Genomic DNA, 27,507 nt, shown 5'->3' with positions numbered 1-27,507 from the left:
TCTGATTAACAACAGTAACCTTAAAAGCTATGTCTGAAATAGCTGATGTTTTTGTGTTTAAATCTGATTATTTTCATTTGTAGTTTCTCTTAAACGTGACTTGCGCATGTATTGCTCCTGAAACAATAAAGAAATGATTAGATATTTATTAAGCAAGAAAAACGACGTAATCTTCCACATTATTCACCAAATTGTTTCAAGATTACCGTTGTAAATCGGACTTACTCCTCTAATTGATATTAACAATGTTGTTTTAAGATTACACTGTATATTTGCTGTACTTTATGTTCAGTGGAATATCTAAAATTAAAACTTTAATTTAACAGATGTCGTCTTCCATATTTCACAATTTCATCTTTATTTATTTTATTAATTTTCAGGTTGCTGAAGCCATTAGGTATACTTTTCAAAAGCATGAATTGAAGAAAAGAAAATTTATTAGAGACTGTACTGTACTGTACTGCACTGTATTGCACTGTATTATATTGTATTGTACTGTACTGTACTGTANTGTACTGCATTGTACTGTACTGTACTGTATTGCACTGTATTGTATTGTACTGTACTGTACTGTACTGTACTGTAGAGAGACTGTACTGTAAGTGTAACTTCGAGATACCCTCAATGCAAAGATGACAATGCCCGATTCACAACCGTAACCTTTAAAGCGTTGTCTGATCAAGTATGAATTGAATATCAATGTTTATAATTTTAAAGACTGACTATTTTCTATCGAGGTTTCTCTATAAAACAGGGACTTGCGCAGTTCTACTATGCATATTTACATATCGGAATTATCTGAATTAAATAATTTTTAGCCTAGAAAAATGACAATATCTTCCCTATATTTGATCAGAAAAGGTTTCATAGATGCCATTGTTAATCGCGCAATGCCATTTTTGCATGAAGGGTCATTCAAAATTATGCTCACTGTCCCTTCATATAAAAGCTTGTTGATTTAAAAACTAAAACTTGACGTTGTAATGTGAAGAGGGATGGTTGTACGAGGTGCCCCAGCTATTGGTATCACAGCAGCTTATGGACTAGCATTGGCAGAGCTTGGTGGGGAAAACATTCAGGTCAGCACATTTACCTTTCGACAGGGTGTCCCAATAAACATGGGAATTAACAGACGAATTAGAAATCTTTGTAAAGAATTAGCGTTGTGCTACTTAATTGATCATTGATCATAAAATGTAGTAAATTTACGTCTTCTAAAGTATGTTTTATGTATAAACAGTTAAAGGCTGTTTTGTTTTTCTGCAAAACGTTGTATGATGTTTTGTAACATTTCTGCAAGATTAACAGTGAAGAGAAACAACTGTACTGTGTATTGTATACCGAATTTCTGATATTATAAAGGACAATGTACAGCACAGTATGGAATAAAAAAAGATTTAAAAAAAAACAAATTCTGAAGTCTAGCAGACGGATTATAGCTTTCATACTAGGCATTACCATACTAAATAAGAACTCATTAACAAAGACGATATCAAAATCGTCACTGAATTCCCATGCTTATTGGGACAAGTATATACAAGATGTCTGTATTAAACATGAAAATGTCTTTATACAGAGTGTCTGCACACAACATAATAAAATCTATATACACGTGTATGCACCAAACATGACAATTTCTTTTTACAGGGTGTCTGTACCAAACGTAATGATTTATTTATACAGGGTTCTGTACTAAACATCACAATTTCATTATACAGGGTGTCTTTACTATACTTCACAATTTCTTGGTCGTAACTTGCTTACTCAAACTTTTTCACCTTTTATATTTGCACCTGAAGATGCAAACCTTATTTATTTCAAACTTTGACCATCATATTACCAGAATTTGATGTTTGAATTATGTTTACGACATTGGATTGCCCAGATTTCAGGATTATAAATAAGTATTCAGTTCTTTTAATCTTGTTTTAGGAAGCGTATGAGCGATTGTTAGCAAGTCGACCTACAGCGGTTAATCTGAAATGGGCGCTAGATAAGGTATACAGAAAACATGGGATTGGATAGCGCTATCCTTAGCTCAGAGTTCTGTGACTTTCAATCACAAGTTGACCCATTAAACATAATGTTTTCGCTTTTAAACGAAATAGTATAAAAAGACAACTCCAACCTCCGGAAGTTTTAAGCTTGTTGAAGTACTGACGAACACATGATTGAATTCAAAATAGATGAAACCGAATGCATCTAGCACTGGTTAGTCCGGGGTTGGATTAAGCAGATTCTAAACTGGAAAGTGATTTTATTATTTTTTTAATTTATGCAGGTTTGATTGATTGATTTATTGAGTAATTGATTGATCGATTGATAAACTGATTGATTGATTGATAAACTGATTGATTGATTGTTTAATCGGTTGCTAAATTGATTGGTTGACTAAATAATTGGTTAATTGTTTCTTGTTTGATTAATTAATTAATTGATCGATTATTCTAATCATTGATTGATTGATTACTATAAGGTGCTGGCTGCTGCTGATAAGGTAAAAGCAAGCCAGGAGCTCCACGAAGAAGATGTAGAGATAAATAAACTGCTCGGTGAGACAGAGACTTTTGAAGGGGGGGGGGAGAAGGTACACCTGGTAAGGCTGGGCGTGTTCCTACTTTTTTTAAATCGTTTTTTTCCGTTCCGCTCGTTTACTTGAAAGAACGTTCGTTCCTCAGGAACATGCCCAGCCCTTGAGCTGGGCATGTTCCTACTTTTTTTTGTTTACTTGAAAGAACGATCTTTCCCCAAGAACGGCGCCCAGCCCTATCACCTGGAGCGCCGAATAGTAGAAGTAATTGACTGAGGAGATCAAGGTCTTAAAACTTGGCTTGACGGTAAAAGTATTATTATCTAAAAGGAGAATGTTAAAATTGGAAGAAATGGTTTATGATATGCTTATTTTCTCAATATAAAGGAAAGAAGAAAAAAACTTCTGAAAGGGACTTGCAATGTAATTGAAAGGCAGCTATGCCGATTCACATCGGTACCATTTGGACCTCCGTCTGAGCAAAAATAAATGATTTGAAGATTTTTACCATATTTTTGACTGGGGGAGTAAAAAGCAATCACCAATTTTCCACATTGAAATTCTTTAAAGAATTTCAATGTAACAGTTTCTTAGAAAAAGAATTTCAAACTGAAAGGTTGGCGCGTTATTTTTTAAACTGAGGGTATTGAAAAATTACATTTTAAAGAATTTCAATGTTCAAAAGTGACTTGCGCATTTCTACAGCAGGAAAACTATAGGAATTATCAAAATGAAACACTTTTAAACCTCAAAAAACCGTCAACATCTTCCACATTATTGAACTATTGAGACTAAGATAGAAATACTATATTTGTTGCACAGAAAAAGGTTTTAAAGGTACCATCGTGAATATTTTAAAAGGAGAATCCATTGAAATAATGTTTACAATCCCTTTAACTAGGTGAGAATGGAGCTAATCTACTGGAAGGAGGAGTGCTCACCATCTGTAATACTGGAGCACTGGCTACTGGAGGTACAGTTAGATCTTCATTCTCCCCCCCCCCACAAGTTAAGAATCAATAACAATTACAATAAATCTACATTTAATTTGTACAAATGGGTTCGAAATCATATCTTAAATCTGTTTGGTTCTGTACAGGACATGGTACTGCTCTTGGTATGGTTAGAAGTGCTCTAGAAAAGGGAAGAAAGGTTCATGTGTACGCTTGTGAAACAAGACCTTATAATCAGGTAGCGGAATTTTAGCGGCCCCTTCTTGAACTTTTGTTGTCTTGATTTTTTTTCTTCTCTTTTTGTGCACTATCTTGTTTACGTTTATTTACTGCATTGTTTATATTTTATGTGGTTATATATATACTGTAATGTTTATGTTTATGTACTATATATTCTTATATTTGTGTACTTATTATTTATGTTTATGTAATGTATTGTTTTTGTTATGTACTGCTTTGTTTATGTTTAATGCACTGCATTATTTATGTTTACGTACAGCATATTCTTCATGTTTGTGTTCTGCATTGTTTATGTTTATTTGCTTCTTTAATGCTTTTGTACTGCGCTGTTCATTTTTGTATACTATATTGTTAATGTTTATGTACTGCACTGTTTATGTTTATCTACTGCATTGTTTATGTTTATAGGCTTTGTTTACGCTTTTGTAATTATTTATGTGCTGTTTTGTTTATGTACTGTAGTGTTTATGTATTGTAGTGTTTATGCACTATATTGTTCAGAAAATGTATTGTAAATGTTTATGTACAGCATTGATTATGTTTATGTCCTGTATTGTTTGTTTTTCTGTACTTTGCTGTTTATTTTTATGTACTTTGCTGTTTATGTTTATGCACTACATTATTTATATTTATGTACTGTATTATATTCACATACTAAATTGTTTATGTTTATGTACTGAAATTTTATGTTTGTGCACTGCACTGTTCATGTTTATGTACTGTATTGTCTATGTTTATGTACCGCAAAGTTTATGTTTACGGCAGGGAGCTCGACTAACTACCTGGGAGTGTGTACAGGATAATATTCCTTGTACGCTTATTACAGATTCAATGGCAGGATTTCTTATGAAACAGGTTTAGTAATCATTTTAATTTTTAGTTATGTAATCTAAAAGTATTCTGTTTTTTTTCTTTAACAAAAAGTAATATTTAAAATCCACGAAATTCATTTAAATACAGGTTATTGAAAATGCTACGATTTTTTTAAAGATAAAGAATCAATAATTCTGATTAGTTTAAGTAGATCATCTAAAAAGAAAAATTGAAACCACATATTTATATTTCCGAATCAAATAAATGTTTTACAATTATGTTACAAAATGTTTTAACGATTATATCACACTTATGAATTGAAATTATTCCTTGTAATGTGATTTTTGTTTTAGCTTTGAGTTTACGGATTGTATTTTTATTTTTAACGTTAAATTAAATTAAAAATAACAAGAAAAAATAGTTTTTTCCTAATTTCATTGTTTTTCTTTAAAGGGAAAAGTACAAGCAGTTATAGCAGGCTGTGATAGGTAAAAGCAACTTTGTTACAAATTAATCTTTAAAAAAAGTAAAATTGTTACAAACGTTCTAAGCACTTCTTAACATTTTTTAATAAGTAGAAAGAAACTGATATTTGTTCTCTATAATTATATCTCTTATATATATTAAAAAATAAACCTCTTAAATCTAAACATGACCTGGAAAAATCTAATATAACTTGTTTAAACGAGTCCAGCAAAGAAAAAAATGTAGAGCTAGTATGTACATGCCATATAATATGTTCACTTTACTCGAATATATATTTAACTAGTATGTATATGCCATATAATATGTTCACTTTACTCGAATATATATTTAACTAGTATGTATATGCCATATAATATGTTCACTTTACTCGAATATATATTTAACTAGTATGTATATGCCATATAATATGTTCACTTTACTCGAATATATATTTAACTAGTATGTATATGCTGTATATGCCATATAATATGTTTACTTTACTCGAATACATATTTAACCAGTATGTATATGCCATATAATATGTTCACTTTACTCGAATATATATTTAACTAGTATGTATATGCCATATAATATGTTCACTTACTAAATTGTACTAAATTTTTCAAAATTATTTTCAAAATGTCATGAAAAAAAAATAAAGAAAAAATACGACAGTCATACCATTGTTTTTTGATCACCATCGTACATATTTCAGGGTTGCTAGGAATGGAGATACAGCAAACAAAATTGGAACTTACTCTCTGGCAGTCTTGGCAAATTATCACAAGTAAAACTGTCTATAATTCAAATTTTCTCACAAATGGTGAGGAACATAGTTCGGTTTGTTTTATAAAAACTTTTCAGGTTTTTGGAATTTAATGGAGTTCCCAAAAAAAATCTGATAATTTTTATAAATTTCAAAAAAAAATTATTTTAAATTGCTTTTCTTACACTAATTAGAAAAAAATTAACCAAAACGATTGATTTACCATTGTATATATTTTTACTTTGGATAAAATTATTGCAAAGTTTAGCAAAAGCAAGCTTTTACAGATTATGATTTTGAAATGTCGAAAGTTCACGGTATTTGTGTCGGCCTTTTTAAAGTTCAAAAACCTCAAAAATAAAGTAGAAACATACCAAAAACCTCAAAAATAAAGAAGAAACATACCAAAAACCTCAAAAATAAAGTAGAAACTTACCAAAAACCCGAAATATAAAGTAGAAACATACCAAAAACCTCATACCAAAAACCTAAAAAATCAAGTAGAAACATACCAAAAACCTCAAAAATAAAGTAGAAACATACCAAAAACCTCAAAAATAAAGTAGAAACATACCAAAAACCTAAAAAATAAAGTAGAAAAATACCAAAAACCTCAAAAACAAAGATAGAAACATTCCAAAAACCTCAAATACAAAGTAGAAACATACCAAAAACCTCAAAAACAAAGATAGAAACATACCAAAAACCTCAAAAAAAGTAGAAACATACCAAAAACCTCAAAAATAAAGAAGAAACATACCAAAATCCTCAAAAACAAAGTAGAAACTTACCAAAAACCAACCAAGCTAACACCAAAAAATATTTTTTTCAGCAAATGTTTTTTCTAAAGTCGTCTTTGACCTTAGAAAAAGCTTGCGGTATTAATTATATGTAACTTGATTTTAGAAATATTTTTTTATGAAACAATAATCAGAGAATAGTCCTAACCCTGCCAGATCCCAAACGTGGTCTGCCATTTGTTTGTTTTCAAAAATAGCAGAAATATTTAGAATTTAGTTTTAAATTTCAATTTATTGAATACAACCATTCATTCTGAAAAATATCATTTTTATCTCCAGTAAATATGAAAGCACATAAAAGGCAGACCACATTTTGGGAATGGCAGGACTAGGGTTATTCTGTGATTATAGTTACATAAAAATATATTGATAAAACAGGTTACTTATGTTGAATGCCGCAAAATATTTCTAAGGTCAAAGCTGGGACTTTAAAGTCATAAATCAATTTATATTTATTCCATATATAGGATTCCATTCTATATTGGGATGCCTATGTCTACCCTGGATATGAATTGTCCATCAGGAGACAATATTCCTATTGAAGAACGTCCTCCAGGTTAGTATTTCTGCCAATTATTCCTTTTCAATTTTTATATAGACTGCATTTCCAGGAGCCAAATCCGGACTTCCTCTTAAGCAAGGTTATAATGCAAGGAAGGTTATTTTAGAGGTGTACGCATCTTTTTTACTGCAGTGTACTGTCTCTGGGCGGTAATGTAAACACAAGACGGATGTCACAGCCTGACATGGGATCCATCTTTCACATAAAAAAATCAAAGAAATATTCTGGCCATAGAAAACTGTTATGTGAATTATCAAAATTATCAAAATTTAATGCTTTTAACTTCCTCGGATACCAAACGAACACTAATGCATCTATTCTTGTTTACAAATTCCGCCCAGAGAGAACTGGTTTCAATATGTACGCAGAGTATACGCAACTGTAATTAACTTTCCTTGCATTATAACCTTGCTCATAAGTATTTCTGATCTAAAAAGGCAGCTATATCTCTGTAAGGAAGTTCAGTGTATGTTTATAATACTGCAGTACATGATAAACTGCACGATGTCGTACTATTCTCATACTTCATCATTTGGCAAGGGAAAAATTTTAACACAAAAGCAAAAGTCTAATTTTTTTGTTTGTATTTCTGTTTACAGTGAGAACAAGAAAATTGAAAAAGAAGACGACATGAAAAAATACTACAGCATATTTGACGTTGATTCAAAGTCAATAGTTTACTAGTAACTTGTTAAATCACTTATCAAGTTAAATGGTATTGTTTACACTGCTAGATGGGTGTGTTATGTTCTTATGTTCGTCTATTTAACGTCAAAACTTGAATTTAAAAGTCGTATTCTCACTGTAAATTGTCTTCTTTAGGTGAGCTATTCTCTGCCCTTCCTTCTGTTGGAGTTTGGAATCCTGCTTTTGATGTTACACCAGCAAATCTTATCACAGGTTCACATTACTCTAGTTTAAATGTCGTCGGTTTAAAATTCATGGAATGAAAGAGTTCTGGGTTCTTATTGTCCCACAAAAAATGTCAGTTAAGAGACGTATTGAAGGTTGCCTAAGATCTTTGAAACAAATTGCGCCATAAATTTGTAAAATTTAATTAAGTTAAATTCACAAAAAGTTGTTAGTAATATTTTAAATTCTAAATTCTAAATTCTAAATTGTGGTCTGCCTTTTTTATGCTTCCAAAAAAACCGGAGATATTAACAAATTAAAATCTAAACAAACTCCGGTAATATTGCAAGCATTCTAACTGTCATGTTTTGTAGTACACCCTGTATCAGTTTGGCTCATCGTTACAACAAAAATGTTTCCAAATGCTTCTCAAAATTGTTTTAAAATACCAGTCTATGATTCTTTAATGTCATAAAAAGTCACTTTCTCAAATTATGTTGAATGTAAAAATAGGAAATCTTTAAACTTTAGTTTGTTATTTTATCTTCAGGTTGGGTCAGTGAAGAGGGAGTGTGGACCAAGGATAAATTTTGGATCTAAGTTTTTTTTGAAAATAAATAAATTTTTTGTAATCTTTACAATATAAAGACGGCTATGGAAGAACGTATCGATTACAACTAAAAATCATCATTTTTCATTTACAGTAGTTGGTGAAATTCAACCCGTAAAACTCAGCTTTTTTATGGAACTCAAACATTTAATGAATTTACCTCAAAATGACTTTCCCTTCCCCCTCCCTTCTCCCCTTCCCCTTCCAAAACCTCCTTCAATCTTCTTTATCCTCCCTTAAAGCTCTCTTTACCCTCCCTTCCCCTTCAGTCACCACTCACCACTCCTTTCCCAGCCCCCTCAATAATCAAAATAAACGTATGCTGTTAGGATTTTACTCTGCACAGTTCAGAACAACATAATTACTATTATCATGCTCAAATAATGTTTTTTTTAAAGAAATATTTACTTTTTAGGTTCAGATTTCTGGCTCAGGAGTTTAGAAAGAGGGTCCCCGCCCGCCGCCCCCCACCCTAAATAAATCCCCTTATGTAACTTATAATCCATGTATTTATCAATTTATTCAGGGGGAGCAATGATCTTGATCTTGATGGTGGAGGGAGCCAGGGCAGTGATCTCCTTCTGCATTCTGTCAGCAATACCAGGGTACATGGTGGTACCTCCAGACATGACGGTGTTGGCGTACAGGTCCTTACGGATATCAACGTCACACTTCATGATGGAGTTGTAGGTGGTCTCATGAATGCCGCAGGCCTCCATTCCAAGGAAAGAAGGCTGGAAGAGGGCCTCAGGGCACCTGAATCTCTCATTACCGATGGTGATGACCTGACCATCGGGAAGCTCATAGGACTTCTCAAGGGAGGTGGAGGCAGCAGCAGTAGACATCTCCTGCTCAAAGTCAAGGGCAACATAGCAGAGCTTTTCCTTGATGTCTCTGACAATTTCCCTCTCAGCAGTGGTGGTGAAGGAGTATCCTCTCTCAGTCAGGATCTTCATGAGGTAGTTGGTCAGTTCACGACCTGCCAGATCCAGACGAAGGATAGCATGGGGGAGAGCATAACCTTCATAGATGGGAACAGTGTGGGAAACACCATCTCCAGAGTCCATGACAATACCCGTGGTACGTCCAGAAGCATAGAGAGAGAGGACAGCCTGGATAGCTACATACATGGCGGGCATGTTGAAGGTCTCAAACATGATCTGAGTCATCTTCTCTCTGTTGGCTTTGGGGTTTAGGGGAGCCTCAGTCAGGAGGACGGGCTGCTCCTCAGGGGCAACACGGAGCTCGTTGTAGAAGGTGTGATGCCAGATCTTCTCCATATCATCCCAATTGGTGATGATTCCGTGCTCAACTGGGTACTTCAGGGTGAGGATACCTCTCTTGCTCTGGGCTTCATCTCCAACATAGGCATCCTTCTGTCCCATACCAACCATGACACCCTGGTGACGGGGACGGCCAACAATGGAGGGGAAGACAGCTCTGGGAGCATCATCTCCAGCAAATCCAGCTTTGCACATGCCAGAGCCATTGTCAACAACAAGAGCGGCAACGTCTTCGTCACACATGATGGAAGGAGAGGTATCTGCTGAACAGCAAGATTAACTCTGCTCTGGCCAGCGGAACAGTTTGCTTTTATACCTGACCCCCTTCATTGGGGGTAGGGCGTTAGGTCAAGCCATCCTCAGTGCAACTTCACCGGACTTTCCCTCACTCCTTATATGGTCATCTGTTCAACAATAGGTGGGTGGATGTTGACCCAGGCCGCTAGCTGCCTAGGTCAGGCAGTTGAAAATGCAGAGTCTTGCCAGATATTTCAGCCTAAACACCCACGCACATAAAGATCAAGCCCCCCAATACAAAACAATGCCTCCTCAAAATATCACTCACATTCTTATCTCACTGTCATACAAGTTATGTATATACAATATACATACATGTGTAGGCCGGACAAAGTTTTCTTTATCAATCTTCACTTCTAATACTTGTCCAGTACAAAAGTAAAAATTTTTTACTCTACATATTTCAACTTGAAAAACACAACAAACATCTCACAACTATATTTAATAGAGCAGATTCTGCTTTGCAAATGGCGATAAATTTAAGAATTTCAAACAAGAATCTTTAAATGAACAACAACATTTATTCTTCATTCATTCCCTCTATTGCAATTAAAAATTCCTCCTGTTCTATCCCAGATTCCCTCTGTTCTATCCTTGATTCCCCCTGTTCTATCTTGGATTCCTCCTGTTCTATCCATGATTACCCCTGTTCTATTCTTGATTCCTCTGTTCTATCCTTGATTTCCCCTGTTCTATCCTTGATTCCCCCTGTTCTATCCTTGATTCCTCCTGTTCTATCCTTGATTCCCCCTGTTCTATCCTTGATTCCCCCTGTTCTATCCATGATTCCCCTGTTCCATCCTTGATTCCTCCTGTTCTATTCTTGATTCACCCTGTTCTATCCTTCATTCACACAGTTCTATCCTTGATTCCTCCTGTTCTATCCTTGATTCACCCTGTTCTATCCTTGATTCACCCTGTTCTATCCTTGATTGTCCCTGTCTATCCTTAATTCCTCCTGTTCTATCCATGATTCACCCAGTTCTATTCTTGATTCCCCCTGTTCTATCCTTGATTCCCCCTGTTCTATCCTTGATTCCTCCTGTTCTATTCTTGATTCACCCTGTTCTATCCTTGATTCCTCCTGTTCTATTCTTGATTCCCCCTGTTCTATCCTTGATTCCTCCTGTTCTTTTCTTGATTCACCCAGTTCTATTCTTGATTCCCCCTGTTCTATCCTTGATTCACCCTGTTCTATCCTTGATTCCCCCTGTTCTATACTTGATTCCCCCTGTTCTATCCTTAATTCCATCTGTTCTATCCTTAATTCCTCCTGTTCTATCCTTGATTCCTCCTGTTCTATCCTTAATTCCCCCTGTTCTATCCTTAATTCCTCCTGTTCTATCCTTGATTCCTCCTGTTCTATCCTTGATTCCCCCCGTTCTATCCTTGATTCACCCTGTTCTATCCTTGATTCCTCCTGTTCTATCCTTGATTCCCCCTGTTCTATCCTTGATTCACCCTGTTCTATCCTTGATTCCCCCTGTTTTATCCTTGATTCACCCTGTTCTATCTAGGTAGCAGGGTGTCCCATAATTCATTCAAGACTTTGACAGACAGGTAGCAGGGTGTCCCATAATTCATTCAAGACTTTGACAGATAGGTAGCAGGGTGTCCCATAATTCATTAAAGACATTGACAGACAGGTAGCAAGGTATTCCATAATTCATTAAAGGCATTGACAGACAGGTAGCAGGGTGTCCCATAATTCATTAAAGATATTGACAGACAGGTAGCAGGGTGTCCCATAATTGATAAAATATATTGACAGATTGGCAGCAAGGTGTACCATAATTACTCATGGGTATTGTTTTGAGGCCTGTTTTTAAACATTAAATTTGTATTATAGGCTTTTAAAAGGTTTCACAAGAATCTGAAATGCAAATGCTATTTCAAAATTTTATTCTAGACAAGTTTGCAATATTACAGAAAGCAAACTTTTTACTCTGATCAAAGATATTATAGACTTGAAAAGAACTCAGTAGTAAAAAGCCAAGATTGGATGGAATAATGAGCTAAAGTTGATTCAAATACACATGATATTAGCATGAGGCGAATATATCTCCATTTGACTAGATATGTACTTTGTGAGAACTGACTCAGACTTGGGGGATTGGGGCATGTTCGTAAACATGATGCAGATATATAATGTTTATTGAACTACCCTGTCCGTAAACATGATGCAGATATTTAATGTTTAAACAACATCCTATCCTGTCATTCTTAAACTCAAGCTATTTTTAAATTGGCTTAAACAAAGATTATTCAGTATATGAACAATACACACAATACTCATTACACATTATGCTTCCACAATTTTGTAATTATCCTTCGATAGGCAATTTCTTCTTTTAGTCTTACTTTAATCTCAATTAAGCTACTTTGAAGCCGTTGATATGAAAATTTTAAAATTATAAAAAGATTGTTTGTTGCTACAATTTTTTATTTTTTATTAATTAAATGGTTCCAGGCATTTTAATAATTCTATATGTTAATCTTTTTCTCCCTCTATCTGAATTGTAGATTATATCCAATCTTATTGCAATCTTTTAGACTTTTAAACGTTTTTTTTACATAGTTTGCAGCATTATTATATTTATTTTAGTTAATCATTCATGCTATTGGTGGCCAAACGGCTGAACCAAATTAATTGAATTATTTTAGGGCACCAGTGGACGCTCGGGGGGCCTGTGGGGCCTGTGGGGTAACATAGGCTTAAAAAATCGACGTTTTTCCAAATTCGTAATTTTCTTTGCAAATTTCTTTGGGCAACGCCGGGCACTTCAGCAAATTTTGCTTATTTTGATTTTAATTAATTAAAGAATATAAAACTACCACAAGGCACAACCTAGCCTGTCCTATACTTGTGCCGCCCTAGTTTTAACAAGCAACGATTTGGTCATATTCTTCTATTTTATATGAGAAATTATTCAACTAGAATGTCGATTCAAATATTCACACAAAGTAATTTAATGCTGAAAACAGTTAAGAACTAGATAGTTTTAACTTAAAGTGACTGATAATGTTCGTTTTTTAATAGCTATAGTTCTTAAAAAAAAAGTTTACTAGTATTGATATTTTCCAAAAACTTTTCAATCATTACCTCTTTTTATCAATTGTTTGCGTCCAATAAACGTTAAGATGTTACTAAAAGTGAACTAAACAAAAAAGGTCAACTTCATACAAATATTAGGCTTTTAGGGCGCTTCACGCCCATCTTCTATTTTAATTGTGAACATTTTCTCTTTGTAGACATTGTAAAACAAAAACAAAAAAAAGTTCGCAACTTTTTATTAAAAAATGTTGTGCATTTTCAAATTTAATGAAAATTTAATTTTGTTGGAGGCAAATTTTTGAAAATTTATGATCCATAAAACTTCCCCACAAAATTTGGGCCTAATCTGTTCAGCTATTTTGAAGTTTATTGGATACAAACAAACAAACAAACAAACAAACACCCAGACAAGCAAAGTATATATAGATTACAAATTCCAAACATTTTTATTCTTCGCAATTATTTTTTTAAGAAGAGTAGGTACAATTCAAAACATATAAGATATCAATCTTACGTGAAATTTACATTAGTTTGACATGAAAATTGAAAAATGTTTACTTAACTCTGAACTCTAACGTAATTGGAAAAAAATATCTTGAAATAATTTAAAATTTCCGAAATATTTCTTTTTCTATTCTATTCTATTCTATTCTACTGTATTCTATTCTATTCTATTGTATTTTATTCTATTCTATACTATTCTATTNTACTCTACTCTACTGTACTCTACTATATTATGAAAATTAGGATTTTCTAATCTGATATAAACTACACAGCTTGAAGGTATGTTAACAATGTATATACAATACAGTAGACACTAGATAAACAAATAGTTTAAATGATAAGTTTGGAGGGGTTGTCGCATTTTTATATTCGTGTCACACACAATTTAAAGATTAACATTTTTTATTCCTAATATGGTATCCTTTACCCGTTGCCTTAGCAGAAACAGGTTAATAACATTTTTCTATCTAAAAACTGATTTTTTTTTAGTTGCAGATTTATGCAGGAGGTACATGAAATAAAATTGAGGGAATTTATATACTTGCATGACAGAAAATCAACAATTTTAAATCCTAAAATGCTGAATGGTTCTACAAAATCTGGCATGTAATGCTTTAAATTGATAATTATTTGAAATACAGTCGACAGTTTCTTCAAGGAAGGGTGAGCGAGTCCAGAAATGATATGATATAAGGTTACCGACAAGAGATGAGACTTCAGAGACGACTGTACAGAATTTATACTGTCTGTTTTCATGTATTCATGATTTCCTTCAACTGTAAACTTTTCTTTCTAAATCATTTAATAACCCAGCTGAAGACTAAAGTAAAGTCAGAAGACTTAATTTTATCATTGAATCGTCATTTTTAGGTCGTCTTTGAAGTATCAAATTCTTGGTGGATAACCCTGTACGATACTGAATGATGTGGAACAAAGAAGAAATGTAAAACAATTAGAGAATATTTAATTATGTCACACATTTTGCCTGTAATTTATTGCACTGTCGAAATACATTTCGAAATAACGATCATTAAGTTTGAAATAATGTGAACAGAGCCCAAATTTTATAAGTTTGAGCCGTGTCTCAAATCCTCCAAAAACCTGTTTTAATTAAGTCTGAAATTTATGCTGCGGATCAAATTCTTTAAATTTGGCCTCAGAATGTTTTATTTATCTCACAAATTGTTATAACCCCCGATATTATGCTAAAATTAAAATCTTGAAAACGATGGAAATTATTTCAAAACCTTTTGTTTTCTTATTTTGATTAATAACTGTGCACACAATACATTCTTTAACAATCTTTTTTTACAATAAACAGGAAGAAACAGACAATAGTGGATTTTTTTGCTTTCTTTTTTATTATTATTATCAAATGACGATTAGTATTTAACGATTTCTAAAATTATGCCCTTTTAACTACATGTTGCAACAATTGCAAAATCTTTAGCGACATTTATTAAGTAAAATGACGATCAAAAACGACATTCGATCCACTTTTTTCTGGTTTTAACTAAAAAAAACTTTATATACAGAGACAGAGAGTCCTATATCATATAGGATTATTTCTAGGCTTTAACAACAAAATACGCACATTCACTGTGATTTAAAGGTCTCACGCTCTCAGCAAAAATCGATGAGAATTTTTCCAATTAGTTATGAAAAACCAAGACTAAGAACAAGTGCTTTATATAGCTAAAATATACATGTAAAGGGCTACAGAAAATCATTGGTGAGTTTGTGCGGTAGAATCAAAGCCCAAGGTGTTGAGATACTTCAAAATCGACACTGTCTTAAAAAGACTTTTATAAGCAGGCTAAATCTTTGTTCTAATACTCGAAAAATCTAGTATTTTCTGCATGCAAATTTTCATGTTAGTCAATCTTATATAATTTTCTGAAATGATCCATTCTTTATTCATTTTTTGATTAGTCCCAAAAATCTCAAAAACTATCTATAACACTAATATTTTGGTTCGCAGTGTTTTAAAGTTTTTGGACAGAATTTTTTTCTTTATCTAAAAAGGCGAGAATCCACAGACTTACTAGCAAATATCTTATATGAATTGGAACACCCTGTATTTAAGGGGATTATAAGAAAGACTAACACAACAAATTTGAATGGGACACAGACCTATTTTACTTCATAATTTAATTTTCAATTTTCTCAAATGTCGTCTTCCTATTCCATTGTTATATGGTCCCTATTGTAGTTATAAATAGAACACGTATATTGTATAGATATGGTAGACTAGGGGATGGGTATACGGAAAGCAGTGCACTAGTAGCTACTAAACCACCATGGACAATATACATTTGGAAATTACTTTCTTTTTACACTTTGCACTTATTTTATATGTTCAGAATTTCGACATCTCTAATTATTATCATAGTTAGATAATAAGTTGGACTTGTCGGCCCAGTTTCCATTTCCAAACTCGATTCAACTTTTGACAGCGTTCTGGATCTACGTGACTCTTGGATTTATGCTGCAAAGACAAAAAGAAATCGATGTCATATTTGTTATCTAATTATTTCTTAGTGGGCTGAAGGTTTTATACATCCTAACCACTATACGGGTTATTATTGATTGAACGTGTCATATTGCCTTGGTCAAGTATTTTACCCACTAAGTCGTTTGAACCTTTATAGTTTTTGACATTTTAAAACTGTATGCACTTATTTTTAGCTTGCTTAAGTTTTTAAGAAGGAAATGGCAAATTTTATCAATGATTTTTGCCTTAATGCTTGCATTATCTGGATCACTGCATAGAAGACTAGAGTTTATTCCGATATATAGCCCGTACATATTCCGATATATAGCCCGTACATATTCCGATATATAGCCCTTTATATAAGCCTTATGTTATTTTTTAAAATGATTCATTTTAATGAAATTTTCTAATTAGTTCCGAAAATCGTAATTTAGACCCGTTCTCGGTCTAATATGATGTGGGACACCCTGTATATTCCGATATATAGCAAGTATATATTCTGATATATAGCCCGTTCATATTCCGATATATAGCCCGTACATATTCCGATATATAGCCCGTATATATTCTGATATATAGCCCGTATATATTCTGATATATAGCCCGTATATATTCCGATATACAGCCCGTATATATTCTGATATATAGCCCGTACATATCCGATATATAGCCCGTACATATTCCGATATATAGCCCGTATATATTCCGATATATAGCCCGTATATATTCCTATATATATCCCGTACATATTTCGATATATAGCCCGTATATATTCCGATATACAGCCCGTATATATTCTGATATATAGCCCGTACATATTCCGATATATAGCCCCTACATATTCCGATATATAGCCCGTATATATTCCGATATATAGCCCGTACATATTCCGATATATAGCCCGTACATATTCCGATATATAGCCCGTACATATTTTCCATGCTCGAAGTTAATTGAACACGAAATTAACGAGCATTTTTACACTAAATATGATTTAATAAAATTTAGACAGATAAAAATATGGAGGCTATGCCCCTTTTACCCCTTCGAAGAAGGCGGAAGGAAGTTGGAAAGGAGAAATCTAAATCAAATGAAAAAATAACAAATCCACAGGTATTTTTTCAGGAGCATATACAGAATTTAATGAAGGGGTAAGGGCGGCAAAAATAGCGCAGATCAAAGTTGAAAATAAAATAAAAAACCTGTTCTACCCTATTCCCCTAATAGGACCTGACTACTCTAAATAAATTAAAGTTTTACAATAGTTCTAATGTTGCAACCTTCTGGTGTAGGTTTTTGATATTTCGAACTCTGGTTTCAAAGATACAGTGAAAACTGTGGAATAAGAAGACGATATTAAAGCAACACATAAAAGCATATTCGATGTTTTTACAAGTTTTACAAGTAACTTATTAAATCTGTATTCAAGTTAAAATTGCTTTGTCTCATGTTCATTAAAGTTCATAAATTGAGTCAAAAGTCGTTTTCAAATTCCAGAGTTTTCTTGTTCTCCCAGTGCACTGTAAACTCCGGTTCATTTCAAGTACCGCGCCGACTTTATACCAACTGGAGCAACCTGTACAGTACATGTACAGAAATATTAGGCAAACCGGGACATTACACCAAATGAATCATCCCCCTCTAGTGAAATTTATGTATGGATTATAAAAATGTGTGGCAACTAATCAGTTTTATAAAGGAAAAGACCTTGAAATCTGAGATTGAGAGTGAAGGGATGAAATTGATGAACTCGATGAACACAAGCAAGATGAACTCGATAAAGAACTCGGAGAATATCAATCACAAGTTTTCGGAGAAACCGTTCTTCTCGCGACAGAAATTTAACGAGATTAAAGAAGTTTATTTCCAAGATGTTCTTATCTTTATCCAGGTATAATATACTGTAATATTTAATTTTATAGGGACTGTAAGCACAATTTCAAGTGACCCTTTCATGATAGCAATTATTTATTTGTAATAAACATCATTTTAAAACCAATATAATTATTTGTGATAGTTTGTAATGAGAAATAAGAATTTTCTATCCCCGTTATCTTTGCAACCTGATTATGTAAACCTTTAATATCTTCAAACTTAGATTATTTGATTCAAAGTTTAAAATATCTAAGGTCTACGATATTAGGTTGCAAAGATATTGGGATTAGAAATCAGAGGGTGTGGCAAAGACTCAATTCCTTTGTTTAATTTGAAAACGTACTGCAGGTTGTACTGCTCATTGTTTGTTGTTTTCTCTTGTATCTCTGCTATACACATCCGGCATGGTTTCATTTTCAGGTACAAAACATGCAATCTTTAAAAAAAACATTATTTTTTGGAAAAATCGAAATTCCGATAAAAAACGTTGAAATACCCAACAATGCATTCTAAAATATGAGAAAAATGTTTGTCCGTAACATTCTCTTGATAGTTTCGAACTAAAACATTCCTTATTTTGAAATGCACTTTGATCGATACCACGAACAGAATGTTAAGGATTACTCTAACTATGTACACGAAGGCGCTTTCCCAAAGTATTTATCTACAGAAAAAAAAACCCAGCAAAGTAAGCAATATGAATTCGTTCAAGTTCTAGTTTATCATGAATTTAATACCAGCAGAGGGCGTAAACGTCATGTATGCGTGTCTGTACCAAAAGAGTGTGTTTAAGTAATACCGAACCGAAGGCGTGTACTGTAGGTATATGCAGTACATAAGAATCTCGGTATTTGTACAGTCTATATTTGTTTATTTAATTGTTTACTTAAAAATAAGTTTAATATACATGTAATATATTATTTACATATTTAAGTCAACACTATAAGCCAAATTTTCATGAAAAGAATATAATTTGATTAAAGTTTACAATACATTGCTCAAAACAAGGTTTAGAGGGTACTGCAATAAATATGAACAACCACCAAATGGAAGGTTACTTAAAATTACATTTATAGTCTATAGTTTATAGTCTTAAAAAGTCCTAAGAACATAAATACAAATATTGTGCAAAACAGAATAATTTCACTTTATTTTCTACCTGCTAGTAAACCCTATAGCTTTGTAACAAAATCAAATACACATAAGAATGCTTAAAGTCGTCTTCCTTGTCCACAGTTGTATACGTTCCATTTTCACCTTTGCTAAGGTTTCCCACGTGTATGCACGCATGGGTCACGTGGATTCTCAGCATAAAGTTGGACAAAGATATCTACATGGGAGAGGAGTACCTCAGGATAAGGTAAACCAACGTGTATATATGTAAGGTGGGGGATAAGGTAAACCAATGTTTATAGATGTAAGGTGGGGATAAGGTCAACCAATGTTTATAGATGTAAGGTAGGGTGATAAGGTAAACCAATGTGTATATATGTAAGGTGGGGGATAAGGTAAACCAATGTGTATTGTTGTAAGGTAGGTTGATAAGGTAAACCAATGTACATAGATGTAAGGTGGGGGATAAGGTAAACCAATGTGTATAGATGTAAGGTAGGGTGAAAAGGTAAACCAATGTGTATAGATGTAAGGTGGGGGATAATTTAAACCAATATATAGATGTAAGGTAGGGTATTAAGGTAAACCAATGTGTATAGATGTAAGGTAGGAAGGTGGGGGAATAGGGTTAGTTTACATGAAACTGTGACTGCTCGTGAGGTGAATGAAGAACAGTAAGTATAAAAATTAGTTCACAAGCTCGTTTTTTTTACAATCTTCTTTCTAATTTCAATACATCATATACCTCTGTGAAACTAATAAACGTCACATATTAAATGAGTACACAACCCCTAGCTCTTTCTTTATCATATTTAATCAGAAATAAGTTTGAAGTTTAAATAAAAACAACAAATTTTTTTTAAATGATTTTATTTGAATGTTGAAGACCATAATTTATTAACAAGACTGTTGTTGTCATTTCATGTGAGCCTCAATTGAAAGAGGGCCACACTTGATTCACAACAGATCCTTTTAAACTTGGATCTGATAATGTAATATTGATCAACATTTCTCACAATTCTGACAATTTTCTCTCTTGTTTCTGTATAGCATAATAAGATTATAAGGGTACCGTTGTGAATCGAAAATACCACTCTATGAAAGAAGTTACGTCAATAATGTCTTTAGGACGCGGCAATGCATTGGTTTGGCCGGGCAGCTAGGTCCGGTCATCCTGAATCTGCATACAACCTGGCCATCGGTCATCTAAACGGTCATGAGGTGGGATTTGAGGTAAGTTTTCAGAGCCCGGGGTTTTAAGAATTCGCAAAACGATAGAATTAAGATGGAGATGTCCTAATGATTTAAAACAGAAATCTTTATTCACAACCAAAATTAGAATCTATTGAGTCACATCGTGTTTACAATTACAACTTTAATAGAATGTAATAAAACTTTAATAGAATGTAATAAAACTTTAATAGAATGAATAGCCCTATACAACTTTGACAGGAACTAATACACTTTTGGTTTGATATTATAGAACTTAGAATGAAATCTTTTTCAACATCAAAATAATCTAACAAAACTTGCTATTAAACTGCTAGAATTGTGAATAAAATAATAGAATATAGTTCATGTATGTATAATACATATATACATATTTAAAGGAAGGAGATGAAGAAACATGGTTGAAGCATGCTGCTAGGAATGGGGTTGAGCAGGTACTTCAAATTAGGCCCGGTCTTAAAACTTGATGAGTAATTTTCATATTTGTCTGGATCTCTGTGTTGCAGATTTATCTCACAAGAAGAGAACCAGTTATCCGGAGTACTTTCAAAGAACTGAGTTTTTTAATCCATATTTTTTACCACGTGTAGCCGTAGTACATTTGAATTTCCGAGCCGGGTCAACCTTTCCAGGCCCAGTTTGTAGTGTACAGGACTAGCCGGTGCAACAAGGTTGACGCGGTCAGATTTTATGCTTCATATAGGTTGAATTTACTTTTACTAGATGGGCAGAGGTGCGTGTTACACCCTCATAGTGTAAACCTTTCATATTTCAAACTTAGACTATTTATCTCAGAATTCATAAATTAAAAATTATAGTTTGTGCCTTCCATGGCTTGTTTATTGTACAAATTGGTGTAGTTTCCGGTCAGAGATTCTCTCGGTGCTTAAAATTAACCTAAGTGTGAGGTCTTTTACAATTGTTTGCAGTTTTGTGATTCTATTAAACGGTTAAACGATTAGATTTATCATTTATAAAACGTTTTAAATTCTTTTTTAATGAGGTTTGTCAGAAATCTGAGATTCAATACTTTACTTTAGTGACAAGTTTAACAAAAGTGGAAAAAGGGAATGTCAATGAAATTTCAAGTAAATTTCTATTAAAAATGTTTATGCATGGTTCATAATGACCCATTTAAACCTCTGAGCAATAGCTTATACAAAAGGACAAAGGAATTGAGTCTTTGCCACAAACTCTGATTTTCTAATCACTATATCGTTGGAACCAAATGGTGTAGACCTTAGATATTTCAAAATATGAATTCTGTTAGATCAAATAATCTGAGCTTGAAATATCAAAGGTTAACAACAAGGGTTCTAAAGATATTGAGGTTTAAATATTTGATTTTGTTCCAAAGACTCAATTCCTTTAAGAAAATTTAGAAGTTATCCTCAATAATATTTCTCAGATAATGTAAAACTACTAGAAATTCAGGGCGCTTCGCGCCCTTCTTTCTAGGCTTTTAGGGCGCTTCGCGCCCATCTTCTATTTAAACTTTTAATTGCGGCTTTATCTGTGAGCATCTTCTCTTTGTACAGTATAAAACAAAAACAAAAAAGTTTGCGGATTTCATAATATTTTTTCGCGCATTTTCAAAATTATACAAAAATAAAAAACTTCTGAACACAAATTGTTAAAATTTCAATCATTCATAAACCTTCCCTGGGGTCCCTAGATGTCCCACAAAAAATTTGGGCCCGATCGGTTCAGCCGTTTTGACGTTTATTGGATACAAACAAACAAACAGACAAACAGACAGACAGACAGACAAGCCAAATTTATATTTAGATTGCTCTGTAACAACATCAAATACACTTTACTATTGCTTGAATGTCGTCTTCCTAACACACAGTTTTTGGTTCTCACTGTGCTCTGATTAAGGCTGCTGAAGTTCTAAAACAGCTATGCGGAAGTGGAAGCTGTCCTAGAAAAGATGACAAGGCTATTGAACCTGACTTCTACGATGATATGATTTATTAAAAAAAAAATTTTAATTATTATCATTAAAGATTTATTTACCACATAAAGCAATTGAGTCTTTGCCACAAACTCAGATTTTCTAATCCCGATCATATCTTTGCAACCTAATGTTGAAAACCTTTGATATCTCTAACTTAGATTGTTTGATTTAACAGATTTTTTTTGTATAAAATATCATAGATCTACAAATCAAGTTTCAAAGATGAAGAGATTATTAAATCAGAGTTTGTGGCAAAGGATCAATTCCTTAAGATGAAACATGTTTTGAATAATTTAAATAAAAGAATTTATTTGAAAATGAGTTTATTATTGAATATCATATTTATCATTTCGGTAATTTAATATTGTCACTAAATCTATCAATATAGAAAAGGCTTACTCTTGATTTTGTTTTTGTAGAATTTGAACTTTTCAGGCATTTCAAATTTTATAAATATATTTTTTTTTGTCACTAAAGTCAGATATATCTAGAAAACATTCATTTGCGATAGAGTCATTAATTGTTAATGTGATAAAAAAAATGTTTATTTAAACAAAGACTAAAATCAAATGAAATAAAACATTTTTTGCTTCATCAAAGAAAAAAGTTAAATTGTGTTGATAGGAAAAATGTTTTAATTGCTTCTCTCCTAAAATTTGTTTGCTTCTTTCAATAGTAATTGTCAATATCAAACTTCAATCTAACCTAGATCTTGCATAAACGAATATTTATTGAAAATTGGGTCTTATAGTCCTTTTAAGATGGTTTAAATTGTTTAAGATGGAGACATTGTTCGAATAAAAATAGTTAATCAGTGATTCTATTGACAGATATTCTCAATATACCCCTAACTGGGATATAGAGATTAATTCACCAAAATAACCAAATAACCAAAAAATATCCCATTCTTTAGAAATAATTGCATATTTTGGGAAGAATTTTGCAGAAACAACCTTTCATTTCCTACTCTTCAAGGACATTTATGTTTCAAGGAAATGATTTGAATTGCTTTTTAAAAATCTGGAATTTGATCCATTTTATTAAACCTGAACTTAATCTAATTGTTTTGCCGTTTTTGTGGGAAATTATCTCGTATGGTTACCGGAAGTGAAGTAGGAAGTTGTACTTAGAAAGATAATTTCAAATTAAAAAGAGAGGCGTGTTCCATTCACAACAATACCTTATATAGGATCTGATCGGAGGTGAATGAAATATCCTTACTTTTTCTAGCTAAAAATTCACTAATGGTTGTTTCAATCCCAAAATAAGAGATCCGCGAATTTATGCTACATAGACAATAAAGGAAATTGCCAAACTTGAACAATCTTTCTGATATCTTTCTCACTCTTACTCAAATAGAGGTCTATAAAGAGTAAGATAGTGAATCTTTAAAACTACAACGAAATACATCCTGCATCTGTATCGGAATACATCCTGCATCTGTATCGGAATACATCCTGCATCTGTATCGGAATATTTTCAGTCAAATTTTTATCTAACATTCAAAATTATAAAATCGCTTTGAGATCTTAAATATTAAAATATTTAGAATACAAAGCTGGCCCCAAAAAATGCAAAATATCAAACAGGAAAAATCTCATTTAATTGATTAGAATGGGTCCTATAAAGTTTAGACGGACCTCTAGTCACTAGCGTATAAACACTGTTTTTTCTCCTCTTTAATTTGGACAGATTTTGTGTGATCACCTTGGCTTGTCTTCCTGCATAACTCTTTTTTTCCTTTATATTTCTGGTGTCTGATTTTACTTCATGCTGCTATACTTCCGGTTAAATAAGATAACACATAATGCATTTTCTTTAAAGGGAGAGACCGGCTATGTAAGGTAGTTGAACTAAGTATGCAGTGGTGTGGACAAATTCTTTAAGATTCATTTGAGACGTATAAAACTTTTTAAAGATCTATAAATTCTGAGTTGGACCGCAAAGTCGACGTTCAAAATCGTACTTTTGGGTGAAAACGTTTTCAGAATTGTTTTTTTTTAATTATTAAATAACGACGACATAAAATGTAAACAATATTCTACAGTAAACTAATTAGTTGTATAGGAACAGATTCAGAAAATGAAAATTAATCTTATTATCGAAAATAAGTAATCTTGTTCAATTATTAGTTCCTATTTTCTCATTATTCACAAAGATTTTCTGCAGATTTTCTGGAATTATTATTGAAAAGACAACATTTGAAGAATTTGTAGAAATCTGCGAATAAATTCATAGAAAATAAGAAATTCAAAATAATGATGAAACAAAATAATTGATTCTAGCATTGTTAAATTGACAAATTTCTTTTGAGAAATATGTTCCTGACCATCTAATTAGATTACTGTATAATTTTTACTTTATTTTTCGTCGTCCATATTTAATAATTTAAAAAAAAACGATTCAGACAACGTATCCACCCAAATTCATGATTTTGAACGTCGACTATGCACTCAAACTCAGTTATTATACATCGTGGAAAAGTGTTATGTGTCTCTTTTATATCTGTTTAAACGTTTTATAATATCTCAAATGAATCATAAAGAGTTTGTCCACAACACCGCATACTCAGTTTAACTACCTTACATAACCGGTCTGTCTCTTTAAGTCCTATATTAAAGGTTACATCCAGGATATACGAAAATAAGGATCAAATTTACAATTAATTATTTGACAGATCAATTATATCATTAGATATTGATGTTTTTGTTTCATTAATTTGTTGATTAATTTCTGTGTACTTTCTCCAGAAAAGTGTCTTGTGCTTTTGTTGCTTTGGAAACAATAAATAAATTATGAAAATTAATTAGATTAAAATTTCAAGGGTACCTTTGAGAATTAGACATGCTTTTGATAAAAAAAAAACAAAGACAGTCCTTTTAAAAACAGATATATTACCAAATTAAATAATATTTTGAAAGTTTCCCTTTTTTAAGATTGATATTGCACGGATATCATAAGATTAAGTTTAGATAAAGAAATGTTTTTGTTGTAAGTATGACAAGGCAAATTTCCTTTTATAATCTGAGACATAGTTTCTCCTTTTTTGGTGGATTTTCTGACTTATAGGATTTACGCGGATTAACTCAATTATTACACTTTAGAGAAATGTGCTGCCTTGTATACATGATTAGAAGAGAAATGTGCTGCCTTGTATATGATTAGAAGAGAAATGTGCTGCCTTGTATACATGATTAGAAGAGAAATGTGCTGCCTTGTATATATGATTAGAAGAGAAATGTGCTGCCTTGTATATGACAGACAAACACCAAAACAGACAGACAAGCCAAATTTATATATAGATGTCGAATATTTAAAAATCTAAAAAAATTCAAATTTGTGTGGCAACTGAGCTTGTCTTTAACTTTAATATGTACATAAAAAGCCCTGAAACCATTTTGCATATAAAAATAACTGCTTATGCAAATAATGAATTTTGAATCTGTAAATAAAAGAAATCGAGTCTATGACGAAAAGTCACGTTTTCTAATCCCCTTTCTTCACCACCTGATGATGAAAACCTTATATTTCAAACTGAAATTACTTGATCAAAACAGAATTCAAAGTTTGAAATATCCAAGGTCTCCAAAATTGGGTTGCAAACATATAGGGATAAGAAAATCAGAGTTTGTGGCAAAGACTAAATTCCTTTAAGTGTCTTGTAATTCAAATCAAAAATTGTATAATTATTTATAAATATGTAAAATGAACCACCCCGCATTGATCTTGTGGACTCTTTCCTTTATAGTATCAGCTTGTAGTGGACTTTATAATTAGGGCCTGGTCCTAATCCCCTAAAAGGGTCCTAGTGGGCCCTTGTTGGGGTCTAGTTAGTCCGAGTTTAACATTAATTGAAGAAATCCTTAATTTAACCACTGCCCTTCTCTGACCCGTCTCCCGACAGTATACAGGGTGTCCAAAAATATTTCGGGGGACGTGGCCGGCTGACTCTCAAATTTGAACATTTTCAGCAAACGATGTTTTTTAATATCCTGCAAATGTAATGCCCTGATTTAACCGTATTTATGTTTTTTAAGCTTATAAAACAAAATCGTGAAATCTTTTTATAACATGAGCCCCTTACAAAGTTCCCATGATCTTAAGCTTCTGTTATCAATCCTCTGTTCAATAAATCTTTGGAACCATGCAATTTTTTCTTCTTCGACTTGATCCATTCTAACCTATGTTTTCATTCGTTTGCTGCATAAACTAATTTATTTCTTACTAAAGTATATATCTGTCGTTTTAGAAGGATCATGTTTTCATGCAAGAGAATATTTTATCAAAAATACTTCACATATGTTTGTATGAATTTTCGTTTCATATGTTTTCAACCAATATATATGTATATCTGCTATATTTTCTTCTATACATATAAAGTTGTAATCTCTGTTTGTCTGTTTGTTTGTATGTCTGATCATAACTGATGACTCAAATCTATGGAAATGCTTGATTTAAAAATTGTTATTTTCCAGCCAAAGCTGGGGTTCTCAAGCTAGTATTCTTTACTTCTTTTTAACACTTTTTTATTCATGGGACCGTCCACTGTCCCGCGTCTGCTGTAAGTGTCCATTGAAAAATTTAATTCAAAAAAAGAATTGTTCAGACCTCGAAAAGAACTTTTAAAAAAGTAGAATCTGCGATTAGATTTCTTACATTTGATTTTATATTTCATGTCTAGGTATCGATAATTTAATGAATTTGAGCCGCGGCTTAAATTTGAGACGCGGCTCAAATATGGTTGTTCCACCTGAAATTGTATTCAATTTTTCATGATTTAAGTCGGCGCTCACTTAAAACCGGTTTTTGGCAGATTTGAGACTCGGCTTAAATTCATTAAATTCGGACTCTGGACTATCTTAGTTTTCTAAAGATAAGCTATAAATCCCAAATCCACAAATTTTCAAGAAAGCAACTTTTTAGATTTCTACACAAAAAAAACATTTCCTTATTTGAATTTGTAAACACGCAAATCATATATATTCTTGTCTTTTTTTTTTATTCGCAAAAAAACTAAAAATGGGGAACTTAAATAATACATGCTTCACTTTTGCAAACCCTCTCAAACCATCTTTTTCTTTAATCCCTTTATCTCCCCCCCCCCC

The 27,507-nt window shown here is 32.6% G+C and overlaps 4 protein-coding genes across 4 annotated transcripts; 2 read left to right on the top strand and 2 right to left on the bottom strand.

Annotated features, from left to right (window-relative positions):
• Positions 1–380: 380 nt before the first annotated feature.
• On the top strand, positions 381–8,669 carry LOC111717719 (methylthioribose-1-phosphate isomerase; the record flags this gene model as incomplete). The annotated part of the gene is given in 12 exon segments (XM_023493197.1): positions 381–397; positions 992–1,079; positions 1,933–1,998; positions 2,477–2,552; positions 3,432–3,503; positions 3,630–3,721; positions 4,489–4,578; positions 4,990–5,024; positions 5,717–5,788; positions 7,035–7,123; positions 7,952–8,029; positions 8,532–8,669. Coding segments are annotated over 12 exon segments (825 nt in total), but the record flags the coding sequence as incomplete, so codon positions are not given.
• Positions 8,670–9,109: 440 nt separating this feature from the next.
• Positions 9,110–10,168, bottom strand: LOC111717718 (actin, muscle). Its single transcript, XM_023493196.1, has one exon. It carries the CDS (start codon positions 10,115–10,117, stop codon positions 9,110–9,112), a length of 1,008 nt encoding a protein of 335 aa, XP_023348964.1. The 5' UTR covers positions 10,118–10,168.
• Positions 10,169–10,270: 102 nt separating this feature from the next.
• LOC111717717 (golgin subfamily A member 6-like protein 6) lies at positions 10,271–16,538 on the bottom strand. The gene is made up of 2 exons (XM_023493195.1): positions 16,470–16,538; positions 10,271–11,684 (listed from the first exon to the last, which is right to left on the bottom strand). The coding sequence occupies exons 1-2, from the start codon at positions 16,536–16,538 to the stop codon at positions 11,094–11,096; spliced, it is 660 nt and encodes a 219-aa protein (XP_023348963.1). The 3' UTR covers positions 10,271–11,093.
• A 537-nt stretch (positions 16,539–17,075) lies between these two features.
• On the top strand, positions 17,076–22,487 carry LOC111717723 (uncharacterized). The gene is made up of 7 exons (XM_023493199.1): positions 17,076–17,337; positions 17,924–18,115; positions 18,448–18,519; positions 19,367–19,459; positions 20,341–20,445; positions 20,823–20,876; positions 22,324–22,487. The coding sequence occupies exons 1-7, from the start codon at positions 17,245–17,247 to the stop codon at positions 22,420–22,422; spliced, it is 708 nt and encodes a 235-aa protein (XP_023348967.1). The 5' UTR covers positions 17,076–17,244; the 3' UTR covers positions 22,423–22,487.
• The last annotated feature ends 5,020 nt before the right edge of the window (positions 22,488–27,507 follow it).

This window comes from Eurytemora carolleeae, unplaced genomic scaffold (genome assembly GCF_000591075.1).
Source record: "Eurytemora carolleeae unplaced genomic scaffold, Eaff_2.0 scaffold1792, whole genome shotgun sequence".
Taxonomy (NCBI): Eukaryota; Metazoa; Arthropoda; class Copepoda; order Calanoida; family Temoridae; genus Eurytemora; species Eurytemora carolleeae.
Note: the sequence above shows the minus strand (reverse complement) of the source record. Positions and strands in the feature narration are given on the sequence as shown.

Bases quoted from the DNA above. Each gene is read 5' to 3' on its own strand.
- LOC111717718 (XM_023493196.1), bottom strand. From the start codon at position 10,117: ATGTGTGACGAAGACGTTGCCGCTCTTGTTGTTGACAATGGCTCTGGC.
- LOC111717717 (XM_023493195.1), bottom strand. From the start codon at position 16,538: ATGTACGGGCTATATATCGGAATAAACTCTAGTCTTCTATGCAGTGAT. The intron at 11,685-16,469 runs GCAAAAATCATT...CCTGCTACCTAG, and splicing joins CAGATAATGCAAGCATTAAG to ATAGAACAGGGTGAATCAAG.
- LOC111717723 (XM_023493199.1), top strand. From the start codon at position 17,245: ATGGAGGCTATGCCCCTTTTACCCCTTCGAAGAAGGCGGAAGGAAGTT. The intron at 18,116-18,447 runs GTATAATATACT...AACGTACTGCAG, and splicing joins ATGTTCTTATCTTTATCCAG to GTTGTACTGCTCATTGTTTG. The intron at 20,446-20,822 runs GTAAGTTTTCAG...ACATATTTAAAG, and splicing joins GTCATGAGGTGGGATTTGAG to GAAGGAGATGAAGAAACATG.